Here is a 13,300-nt window from a genome sequence, read left to right on the forward strand (position 1 = left end):
TCATGTTGAATGTTATCAGTGGCTTCTTAATTAATAAGGATTTTTTTTCCTTTACATGGGTAAGAGGAGATTGCCAAATGGAACCAAATATACTTAGACTATGGAGACAATGTTGGCTATGGAGAATACTGACAGTACATAGCCTCCATGTACTGTCAGTATTCACCTCAGAATAATGCTACATCTAATAAGAAACTGCTTGTTCTGTCAACCAGGTATAACACTGACACCTGCAGAAAAACATATAAAAGGGGTTTTTAAGCATTACAGGTTTCAGAGGTTACTGGGTTGATGTTCCTGGCACAATATTTAAAACACCATTAAATACCTACCATACTATATGACATAAAATACATGTTGCATTTAATGTGGATGGTGGTAACAGGTAATTATATTTACAATGAAGTAGTGAAACAAGGGTGGGGCACCAACTCTGGGCACCAATTTAGAGGGAATGGCCATGCAGTGGCAACAGCAGCCAGGGTGTGGGGAGCCCACCATGTGACATTCTTTAACACTTGCTATGTCTCCCTTTTTTACCCAGGGTATGAAATTGTTAGCTATGCCTCTGTTAAAATATATTATGCAGACACACTTTTAAGCCAGTCTCAGATAAGGTTAAATTAAAGACCTATTGAGCTAAAAATGATCCTTGCATCCTAGGTCTGTATTATTTGAAAGCAGAATAGACTTTGATGAGACCCTGAGACTCAGAGCTACCATCCAAAAGATAAAGGAATTGGAACTGAAAACTGTCAAATGTTATTGCTGAGCACAAAATATCTATCCATATAAGAAGGACCTTTGAATAAAGAAAGCTGTCAGGTCTCAGAGATGAACAGCTGGTTTATATCAAGAGAGAAGCAATGATAAAGAGAAATTCTAGATAAACACCAGGGCAAGGGACAGACAGTCAAAAAGTCTGAGCCTGAATCGATTCAATCTTTGCAGGTTAGTCTAATCTAACTAGGCTAAACCTAGTAGTTTGTAACTTCACAGACATCCCAGACATGCAGGCACATTCCTGCAGTGGCTCAGGCTAGAAGCTGAGGGGTGCTAGAGCAGCCTACTCATCCCTTCCACAGGGCTGAGCTGAGGGGGGGCGTGGCCAGACCCCAGCAGGACGCTCTGATTAGCCTAGCAGGGAATTGATAACAGTGTTTATCATCCCTTAACTCAGTGTTATCACCCCATTAAGAAAACAACAGAGGGACATTACTAGCTACCTGTTGATTCTGCCTCTTGATTCAGCATAGACGGTAGCCAGCATGTGGTCTGATAGCTAATACATGGACACCTCCTCAGCAAGGCAGAGGGGAGGGGGAGGAATTCCTGCTTAGCAGGGAGTGGTGAGGGGGAGAGGGGGAGCACTCTGCAAGTCTCTGCCTGAGCTGCACCCAGGAAGCAGAGGGGAGGGGCCAGGCCTGCTGTGAAACAGAGAGCTTTGCCCAGCCCAAAGAGCATACTGGGATGCTGGGGTTGTCTGGTTTATCTTAAACCAGCAAGGTGTCTGGAACAGACATTGCATAAACTGGTTTGAGCCAAATCAGTTAAGTCTCATACTACATTTAACCAGGTTTATCTTAAACTGCTTTCAGTCATTTTCAAACTGGTTTATGTTTTCTGAACATCTGTTGTGCTACAGGTTTAAACCAGTTTCTGATCACTTAAACTGGTTTATGTGTAATGTCTGTCCCTAGCCCAGAAGGTCAGAGCAACTATTGTTGATTTCACAGAAGTTGGAAAACTCTACTAAAGAAAGACAGATAACCTGAAGGCTTGGTAACTTTTCGACAAGAATTACAAGGAGCTGCTTTGACTATTTGTTGGCTTCATGAAATTTAGTGCTTTATATGTGCCTTCTGCAGCTAATTTATGTAACATCTTTAATCGGAGAAAACACAGGACCTAGGTGCACCTCTCACTTCTGTCCTGGCTTCAATAAATAGACATTCTTTATACCGAAGAGCTTATGGATGGGAGGTCAGTGCATGTAGATTTGTATTTCTTTATAAACTTTTCACAAACATCTACTTACAAGAACTCTGACCTGAAACTGTATTTAGTTACTCTATAAGGTTCAAATAGACTTTCATGTCGACCTCAAACTGCAAGGCATTGAAAGGGAAAGGCGAGGAGATGCAGTTGCAATGTGTGATGCGTTGCTTTTTTCTGCAGTAGAGGATGAGAATGCTGACACAGTGTTCCATGTGTGACAACCAAGGAAGTATGTCTTAACCATTCCCACGCTCTTCTAATTCCCAGTGCTGACAAACCCATTTTCCAACCTTCTGAAAGGGCAAAGCAAGCCTGGCTCCCTGCTTGCCAAGTGGGTAATGACAGGCTTCTAACAACATTTACTAACTCCAACATCACTCCCCAGGCTTCTATCTAAATAAAGAGTAGAGAATGCTGCACCAACATTGCACTACTTGTCTTGAAGAATGTATTTGGGGGAAGGGAAATTCACTGATTTCCCCTTGTGCCCTCAAATGTCAGCAACTGGTCTTGCTGATAGCAGAGAAGCAGCCTGATATCAGCCCCCATGACCCAAAGACTAAGAAGTCACGGATTCCATGATTACCATGACTGACACCCATCCATACTCATAATGGATCTTTGTTGCTACAGCTGAAGTGTATTTGTTTCATTTCCTCATGAATGTCTTCTAGTGCTTTCAATTAGAGACAGCTATGGCAATATTCACTACTCCCCTAGAGGATAGTCTGAATTTGCTGCCCTAGGGCCAGATTCTTCTCTCGGTATGAATCTGGATTAGCTCCAAAGACCACAATTACTAGCAAAACCAATGAGAATCTGGCCATAAAACTTCAGGTTAAAAGCTGTGATTTTGCTTCTTAATTCAATAGACAGAGTATAATAAAGTCATTTCTTTGTATATCTTCCTTGTCCAGATGTAAACTGAAAATGCTGCCGTCATTTGCTACATGTTACACAAACACTTCACTCTCACTGGTTGGAATCAGTGATGAAATTAAAGTTTTGGAAATTTCCCATGAATTAGAAACACAAGTTGTTTACAAAACACGACATATTCCACAAGATGCTGGTAGCATACTGAAGCTGACATTCTGAAAAGGTTATCTCAGGGATACTCAACCAGGATGCCATGGCACCCTGAGGTGCTTTGAGATGCTTTTGTGATGCTGCAGGATGCCACACAATGCTAGTACTCAGAGATTTCAAATAGGAAACCATAGTGTTAAAAATGTTTTGATGTGTTATGATCTTTCTGAATTCTCTGAAACAAGAATTGCTCTATTATTTTTCTGTACGCAAAAAATGAGTGAAAAGAGTTGGCATTTTTTCGAGGGTGCCTACAGTCTAATGAAGGGTGCCTTGAGTCTAACAAAACTGAGAACTATTGCACTAGATGAACTCTGTTTAGAGTGGAGATGCCAAGGTTTTTGAGCTCTATGGCTGGGAGATTAGATTCTCAAAGCTCCCGCCTACTTCATTTGGGTGCTAGCGCAGGTTCTCAAAGGGCTTTCAAGAATGCAAATCTCCATGCCAGATAGCTGAAGGCTGAGCTCCAGTCAGAACAAAGACTCACAAGTCTTTCAAATTCCCATCTCCCTGACCACAGGCAAGCCAGGGGGAAGTCTGCATGGCAGGGCAGGGCAGGGCAGCATTGGAATCCCAGGGTCTTCAGCATCCTGACAGAAAATGAAGCTGTTTCCTATGTGAAACCTGCATGTGATTTGATAAAAAATTCCTGGAGCCAGAGATGTTTTGGGGGGAAATTTCAGATCTAACAAATGGAGATTTTCTGATAAAACTCTCATGCATCAGAAAATTCCCACCGGGCTCAAGGAAGCAGTGTACAGCTAAAGGTACAATCAATATAGTTGGCCTCCCTACAAGGAGTAGGCAAGAAATCATAATATGGTGTATGCCTGGCTGGTGCTCATGTTTTCCCATATCATTTAAATCAAGAATCTGCTTTTGGAGGAGTTTTATAGAAAGATGATAATTAAAACACTGTTGTTGGATTTCATAAGCTGTATCCAGATTCTCATGGGCAACTTACTTAAGCTTAAAGCAGCCATAATGCTGTCAGCAGGGTCCATCTAGCTTCTAGTTATTGTTGTTGAGTTTCTGTTGTTATAAAAGACACAAACATCCTGAAGGATATTCTCTGTTTACATTTCCTCCCACTGTACTCAGCCTTGGTGAGGCTGCAACTGGAGTACTGCATCCAATTCTGGGCTCCACAACTCAAGAAGGACATGGAGAAGCTTAAGAGAGTCTCAAGAAGAGCTATGCTCATGATCAGAGGGCAAATAGACCTTATGAGGAGAGGCTGAGAGGCATGGGACTCTTCAGCCTGGAAAAGCACAGGCTCAGGGGTGGTCTGGTGGCTGCCTACAAGTACATAAGGGGTGCGTATCAGGACCTGGGGGAACATGTGTTCACCAGAGCACCCCAAAGGATGACAAGGTCCAATGGTCACAAAATCCCCCAAGACCGTTTTAGGCTGGGCATTAGGAAAAACTTCTTTACTGTCTGAGTCCCCAAGGCCTGGAATAGACTCACTCCAGAGGTGGTGCAAGCACCTACTCTGGATGGCTTTAAGAAGTGTTTGGATGCTTATCTTGCTGGGATCCGTTGACCCTAGCTGACTTCCTGCCCTTGGGGCAGGAGGCTGGACTCAGTGATCTTCCAAGATGCCTTCCAGCCCTAATGTTTATGAAATCTATGAAAATTTCAGGCTAAGAATATTCCAGGGACTTGCTGATGGTCTCCCCTATACAACACCTAAAATAATAAAACTTCTTTCACCTCTTCTCCCTTCCTACCTCTTGTCCAGCTGTGCAGTTTCTAATAAATTACAACTTCTCTACTGCTTGGCCATTGTTACAGGGACAATGATTCTTTGATTGTTACAAAGAAACAACTATCGATTTAGGACCCCTGTCACGGCATTTGAACTTGACACGATTCCAAGTGCCACATAAAATAAAGCTTAGCATTGCGCATCTTCAGCTGTACACTGGAAGTTCCTGCTTGGCATCCAACAGGATAAACTTTCAGAAATACTGAGCAGCTCGCAATTCCTGTTGTTGTCAGTCACAGCTAGTGCTGCTTGGCATATCTGGAAAACTGGGCCATAAACGTCTACAAATAATGTAATCCAGCATGAACAGCTTTGAAGTTAAAGTGAAGAATTATTAAACTACTTCTGTATAGTAATGAAGAGGCTCTTGGAGACTCCAGAGTGCCAAAACTCTACTGCTGAACTGAAGGAAGAGCTGGGGAGGTCTCGCCGACTGATCAGTAACAATCCCTTCTCTGAACCCTGACACATAATGTAAAACACAGATGAATAAGCCCTGTGGCCCATAAAAGTGCCTCAACTCCATAATACCCCCAATACCACCACCACTTATTTTTTTTCTTTCTATTTTGAAAGGATCAAATGTTACCAAATGTTAGATATTTTTAAAACAAATTGCTGATGGAAAATAATCCCATCATTCTAGTCAATCCATTTGCTCTCCATATATATCATTCTTACCCCACAATTAAGTTGTGACTAATAACACTAGGCAAAAATTTTTGACAAATAGTAAATTTGCCAAGAGAATGTGGCTTTGGCAAGACCCAGGTTTTTCACAAATTTGGAACAAAGTTGGCACAGAGGACTAAATTAAAGGAATCATTTCATTTTGAGTCAAGCAAAAAGTCTTCAGTTGAACAAAAATGGTTTTTTTTTTAATTTATCTCATTGAAAAATTCCATTTTTTCCAAGTTGAATGCTGGGCTATGTCCAGGATTCGAATCAGTAACTGAATCCTGGATTGTCATAAGAAGGTGATTTTCCAAAGCCGAAAAAGCATCTTGTATGCAGCTCCAACTTATTCTTTCATACCCTTTTCATAGCTCTGAGGATTTCCCTCTCATGTAATTTCCAGAAACGTGCTATACTTTATTCCAGAAAAATGCTTTTAAAAGGGCAAGTTTGGTTGCCAAGTGGAGTCGCCTGCTTTCCTGGTCATGGATAGCTTTTTTAGTAAGTATACAGAAGAGAGACATTTTCATTCCTGCGGCCCTTCCTTCTGCCATGCATTTATCACTGAGACATGGTTCTTAGCCAGGCTAATCAGGAAATGTTTGTGGGAATGCCTTTTTAACATATTGGCAGCTCATTACTGTCTGAATTGGAAGAATCGCTTGGAGAGATTGTCAGAACAAAGAAAAAAAGAGTAGGAAAAAAAAATGTTTCTAAGGTTGTTTAGTTCTTCCCATTCCAATCCTAAGTGGTTTACCTCAGACTGATTAACTAGAAGCTCAGACCATTTCTGCCACTGGGGACATTTGCCCCTGTCTTCAAATGTGGTTTCATTAGATGTCCAGCAGCATTGTTCATGGCTGTACCAAAACGCGGATAAGCAGACACCTTCTTTCAGGTCTGTCATCCAGTCCACAGCTAAATCTATAACTCCAGCTAAAGTGCCTGAAGGGAAAAAAAATCAGGAAATAAATAATGAAGGGAACACCACAGCTAAGTAGAAAATATATCCAACAAATAATAGTATGTGAAATGTTTGATCTGGAGGCCCCATTACAAGGTAAGTGCAAATACACCAAATACCTATGGTAAATAGTAGCAAGTTAGTAGGGGACCTCAGCCAAACCAAAATGTCTGCTTCTATATTTTATTTAGCAATGTTTCTTTTTAATACCATGATACACACCTTATCTCAGCACCTGACAAAAGGGAATCGTTGCATATACAAACATAAGACCCAATCCTGCATTTTGATCCATGCAGGTGTGCTGATTGGGCTACCACAGCTCTAGAGAGGTCAGTAGGACTCACACAGGCAGAGGGGTGCACATGTACGTATCAGATTGCAAGATCAGGGAAACAGTTCTGCACTGCAGATGGTGGGTGGGTGGTGGTTGCACATACTCCCATTAGACTTGATATGTACATTCTGATATGCAAAGAGAGTGACCCGAGTAGTAAAATGAATACTAGGGGATAAATCCTGCTTTACTAAATCTGTTGCAGAAAAGCCAGTCACTTCAAAGGGACCCAAACATCATCACTTGTGTATATCTTGAACAGTAACTCAAATCCCAAGAATAAATGTTTTCAGAAAATCCTCTCTTTATGAGAGGCAAGGTTCTTTGGGCAGATGCGATATCTTTTATTTGACCAACCGAGTAGTTGGAACAAAGTTCTTTGCAAGCTTTCAGGCACAAGTACCCTTCTTCAGGCATACAGAGACTCTGTTGTTGTTCTGAGATCTCCAAGGATCTCTTTATGAGACTTATTTTTCATCCCACAGACAGCTCTTCCAAATAATTATACAGCATAACAGTGACATCCAGTGGCCAACTGACACGACTACATAGGGGCTTGTTACATGGTAATTTGGGGCAGCTCCTAGTGCTCTTAACACTTGCGTGGTCCACATATTAACACCTGAAATTAGTTTGAAATCCTCATTAGGAGGCTCAAAGTTATGCCACTCCAGGGCAGGATTCTCTCTGATCCATGTTACTCAGCTTGTGTTATACTAAGATGTAGCCACTCTAGACTACACATTAGTGTAAACCCATCAACTGCCCCCCTACCCTGCTGGCCTGGATTAAACTCACTGCCCCTACTGCCCCACCCTCCCCAGCACCCCAGACCCCTGCTCACTGCCCCCTCCCCCACTTACTTGTAAGCAGGAAGGGGTGGAAGGAGCCCCAAGGGTGGGGGGAACCAGAAGAGGCCCAGGGAACAGGGGGCTAGGGGGAAGCCCAGAACTGGTGAGAGGCAGGGATTCTTACCTTTCAGTCCTCCAGGCCAGGCTCCTGCTGGCCTGAACCCGTGACTGGTGCAAACCTGAGCTAATATTGACCCCATGCTCCCACCCCTGCTGCTCTGGGTCTGGCCCTGTTCCACCCCACCTCCACCACTTGAGGTCCAGCCATGCTCCACCCCCCACCACCAGCTGTTCTGGGTCCAGCCCCACTCCAAACCCCTGACTGCTTCAGGTCTGGCCCAACTCTATGCCCCCTCCCCACTGCTCCGGGTCTGGTCCTGCTCCACCATTCCCTGGCCACTCCGGGTCCTGCCCTGCTCTACCCCACCCACCCACCGCTCCACATCTGCCTGGCCCGCGCCGCCACCGTGATCCCCGCCTTTGCCCTCAGGCAGGGAGGCGTGGGGAAGCCGGGCTGCTCAGGCAGCTGGGGCCTGTTCGCCACTGCCACATACTTCCATGGCAGCAGATCAAACTTGGGCCTGTGCAGCCTGGGCCATGCAGCCAAGGGCTGCCCACCCTCTTGGCGGCAGACACACAGACAGACAGACTAAGCTTTTTATTATATTAGATATTTAGCTAATCATTTATTCAAAGAAAAAATGCCATTTCAGGTTATTATAGGTGGATGAGGGTCAAATTAACTGAATAATTTCAATAGAAATGAAACCAACAGAATGTTTAGACAATCTCAAAATGTTTGCTCTGACAATTCCAAAATGCTTAGTTTTCATACACTGGTAATAAGCTAAAATGGAGACCTGAGGTTGGCGATAGTTGCCTTGTACCAAATAGTCCTCTGGTTACAGCTCTCAGCTGACTTCAATTCTGAATTCATTTGATTCAAGACATTTTTTTTCAGTTTCTGTTTCAACAAGAAAACAAAATGAAAAATTACTCAGGTGGTAATGCAACCTTTTTTTTTTTTTATCAGTTTGGTTGCTGCCAGCCTTATTCAGAGAAACATTTTATAATTTTAGCAAGAGGAGTAATGCTTATCACTATGGTAGCAAAAAATGATAATACTAAAGAACTGCATGATATTGGAAGGCTCTGCCTCCAGTCTATAGGAAAGCACAGATATGCCAGTAAGAGTCACATGAAATCACTAGAGATGTGTAGGGGAGAAATGGAGTTGCAAAGTGCCTACTTTTGTAAAGAGCTTGGGTTTTTGTTGTTTGCCCTTTCCAGTTACTTGAATTTCAGTGTAAACTCTGAGCCATGTCCAAGATTGCTGTAAATCAGTGTGATGCTGTTGATCTTAATGTATTTGACTAATTGCATTTTGCAGGAGACTATAATTCTTTAAATAATGCCCAAATGATCAATATTGCCCAAATGTAAGAGCTGAGACTGACACAAGGGACCTTCTGTATCTGTCCAAAATGTACACAGTCCTGGTCTTACCCCATCTACTGATGAACAATCAAGACTCCCTAAAAGCTTCACTTAGAAATGCCTTCCAACATGGCATAGCTAGTAATTCAATAGCTGTGACACCTTTGGATGGGGTAAATGAAGGCAGGCTATCAGATTGTTTTGCCTGATAAAGTGACTCTTGCAGGTCACAAAGGGAGTTTGTGGCAGGATTGAGGGCAAACGTTTAGATCTCTGAATGATAGGCTCACATTTCATTCATTACACTATAATGCTGCTCAGAAAATGTGTTTAATAGTGCTATCTGCAAAATTAAGGTGCTCACATTTAATCACTTCTATCTGTCTGTAAAACTCAAAGCCCTGGCGTCACACAAGTTAAAATTATTATTTATCAGATAAGAAAAACGAAACACAGAAAGCCTAAATAAGCCACCTGAGCAGCATTGTGGGGGTTAACAAGTTAGTTATAGGTCTATATACTAAAAGACTATACAGCAGATTTTAATAAGTGCTGATAACCACTCACAACTGCAAGTAAAATTCAAAGGAAGATGCAGCTGGTCTGTTTAGATCAGTAATGCTAAATCTTTCAGCCCTGCAGGAAAATTAAGATCCCTTAAATCTTCCAGGCTGGGTAAGAGGCACAGAGCTGGTCTGCAGACTGGATCCCATGTACAAGGTTGGTCTGTAGGTGTAATACAGCATGACAGTCTGGTCACACACTGGCCCAACTCTGCATGCCAGATCCAACCACATACCAGTCCAATCCCACACCTTGAATCTAGTCACAGACTGGCCCCATGCACCGGCCCCCACCATACACAGGCACAATCACAGGGCCATGACATTCAACCCCAAAAATCTGGCAGCTGGGAGTGGCTATTCATTTTGAAACTGGTTCCCAAATTTTGGGGCCCATGGGGAGGCCTGCAGGCTAGATGACATGGCCTGGGTGGGATCTGGCCTATGGGCTGGGCTCTAAGCACCACTGGTTTAGACAGCTAGGCATAAAAACAGGGAAGACAATATATTTCTCTCCAACTGGGTATGTCTGGGTATACCAGACTGGGTATACAGTCTTTATACAACTGTATGTAACTTATCCTTTAGATCTGAACTCACAAAGTGAAAAAGCTCAGAATATTGAATACAAGAAAAAAGACACCTTCCTTGTAAATACTCCAGATATCCTGCCATGAAAAATAAATGAAGATGTTGTACAAATCACTCCAAATTCAGGAAATCACAGAATTCAGATGTCATCCTTCCATTACCTGAAAATGCCCAAAACTGTCCCTTCACAACCTCCTGATCAGAACACTAAATGTATGCTTTTAAAATGTATTTTTCCATAAACATTTGGAAATGGTTTGCTATGAACTGGATTGGTGAAATAACATAAGAAATAAATTGAAAAAGAATGTGATTTCAGCTGAGATAAATTCATGTAATCAGTGAATGTTAAAACATTTTCATACATCTTAGAAAAAAGACACTTTCTTGTTGGCTTTCTCATCTCTACATGAAATATACCTTCAGCTGGTTACAGTTTTTACTTGTCACCAGGTTGGCCCAAGCACAATAGACAACAGGGGTGAGCCGGAGAAAATATACTAATACTTAGAAAGCAATATATCAATATTTAGTTCATTACCTATGCCCAAGGTCCTTTAGGCCCATTTTCCTTTCCTGCCATGTAACATTACTACATGGGAGTATCATGCTTCCATTTTATACATGGAGAACTGAAACAGAAAGAGATTTTGAAAGATGCTAAGGAGGTACCAACCCTAAATGAGTTAGATGGGGTTTAGACCTAAATAAAACAAAGCCCAAGTACTTTTAAAAATCTGAACCTAACTAACTTGCTCAAAATCACATGGGAAGTCTATGACAGAGTCTTCAAACTCTACCATACACACTGGCTTATCTTCCTTCCCTTTTTTTTTACATCAAGACATGCCTAATAAGGATGACAGGGGTAAGTACATCCAGAACAGAACTGCGAGTGATACTTTGGTGTGTCTGGGGCTGGCATCTTGCTAAAGAGAATAAAGAGAAGGCTGACACCCCTATAGGGAAATGTTGCAATGTGTGTTCAGTGGCATAGCAGTCATCAAAATGATGGAGGGGTGTTATTGAGCAGTTAATAGGTGATAACTAATGCCAACCTAATTACAATTGGGTTACATTACAATTGTGAGCAGAGTCATCCCAATGCCTGAAGAAGGGTGTTTGTGTCCGAAAGCTTACAAAGAAGTTTTTTCCAACTCTTTAGTTGGTCTAATAAAAGATATCACATTTACCCAAAAAACCTTAACTACCTATGTCCTTAGACCAACACGGCTACAACCAACAACCTTGTAACCGAATTGCAACATTTTCCTGAGTTTAGCTCCATCAATTTAACTGTTCAAGGTCAAAGGTGTTAAACTGTAGCCATGCTGTGGAAAAGGGTGAATTTTTCTAATAAATGATACAACTTACTCTCAACCTCTTTTCTTAGCCTAGATGTACCACAGCTAAAGCTGAGCAGAGGAGTTTTTGCAGCAACTTTCAAGGATTCAGGATTAATGTTCATTCTACTTTGGAATAAAAGAGATCTTTCTAAGTACTTTTATAAAAATAGGAATGAGTACAAAAATACCTCTGTATGAGTGCATCCAGATGAGCAAGCACATGTGTTTCCCTGGGGACAAATAGCAGCAGCACATGATTGTGGTGCTGCTACTTGTTCCTGGGGAACACTTGTGCCCACCCTCCCGGTGTGCAGCAATTACCCCGGGTGGTGCAGGGGAAGCTGGTGCCAGCACCTGGGCTGCCCCAACAGCTTTACCTGGGGTCCTGGGGGCTTCACAGGACTCCAGCAGTAGCCAGGATTTGGGTGGCCCCACACTGCTGCCACATGCATCCTCCTTCCTTCCCCACTTTTGCAAGGGACAGGTTTCTTGACACCAGGGTTTCCTGGTGTCAGCCCCCTTCTTCCCCCCCCCCCCCACTGTGCTGCAAATTAGTAGCATGGCAAACACCTACATGTGCAGTACATGTGGTCTGTAGCACCACCATGGGTGACTGCTGCCTCCCGAGTCTGGGGGGTCACCAGATCACCAACAGGGGGCAGGAGGGAGGGTCCCCCAGTGGCCGATTGCTAAGCCAGCGGCAAAACCAGAAGTGCACCTCTGGTTTCATGGCTGGTGCTTCCAGGGGGTGCACAGCTGATCTCAGGGGGTGTACATGCACCTATGTGCACCCCCTATGCATTGCCATTGGGCACCACAGATAGGTTTGCAATGCTATAAACGGCACGTGCATGCTCATCTAGATGCACCCTATGGCCGCGTCCACACATGCATGGACTCTTGTTTCCCTGGGGACAAGAAGCAGAGGCACACCTTGTGCTACTGTTACTTGGCTCCAAGGAATGCCTGTGCCACACGCCCTCTAATGTGCAGCAGATTACCCTGAGTGGGATAGAAGAAGCTAGGGTCAGCAATTGTGGTGACCTCAGCAGCCTTACTTAGGATACTGGGGGCCTTCTGGGGCTGTAGCAGTGGCAATCCTGCCACTCAGAGCCTGGCTGGCAGCCATAGCATGGATCTGGCTGACCAGCTCTGGTTTTGGGTGGCGTGCACTGTCCCTACATTGCGCTGCCTTGCTTTTTTTTTTTTGCATGGGTTTTTTTGACCCCAGGATCTCCCGGTGTCAAAAAACCCCTACCTGTACTGCTATCTTGCATTGTGGAGAACACCTGAATGTGTAGTGCATGGTGCCACAGATGGGTCTGCGGTGCCACATACTGCACAGCTGCTTTCATCTGGATGTGGCCTATGTGGCTAATTTGGCATGTTAAAGCAAAGTAGTCACGCTAGTTTTTGCATGGACATTGTATCATTTTGTTACTGAGAGGACTGATGCACGATCATACTGACATAATTGAAACATGATTAGAAAATGTTAGAGGCAGCTGTTTCAACTTGATAATGTGAGTGCAGCCTTCCAAACTGGAAGTCATACTAAACTGAGCAGGAGACAGGACAACTCAGGAAATTAATGAATTTCCTATCCAAGTTTGAGCAGGTTGTTAAATATGTAATGTCTGCCTGGTTTGGGAGCAGATCTGAAATTTAGTCAGAAACT

At 43.2% G+C, this 13,300-nt stretch overlaps 1 protein-coding gene across 1 annotated transcript in view; it reads right to left on the reverse strand.

The window, feature by feature from the left end:
* Positions 1-13,300, reverse strand: part of CLCN4 (chloride voltage-gated channel 4) — a 60,621-nt gene that overhangs the window by 25,462 nt on the left and 21,859 nt on the right. Inside the window, exon 4 of the mRNA XM_059720924.1 lies at positions 6,291-6,478. Coding sequence (XP_059576907.1) covers positions 6,291-6,478 — 188 coding nt within the window. The remainder of the gene's footprint in view (positions 1-6,290; positions 6,479-13,300) is intronic.

This window comes from Alligator mississippiensis, chromosome 1 (assembly GCF_030867095.1).
Source record: "Alligator mississippiensis isolate rAllMis1 chromosome 1, rAllMis1, whole genome shotgun sequence".
NCBI classification, from domain to species: Eukaryota; Metazoa; Chordata; order Crocodylia; family Alligatoridae; genus Alligator; species Alligator mississippiensis.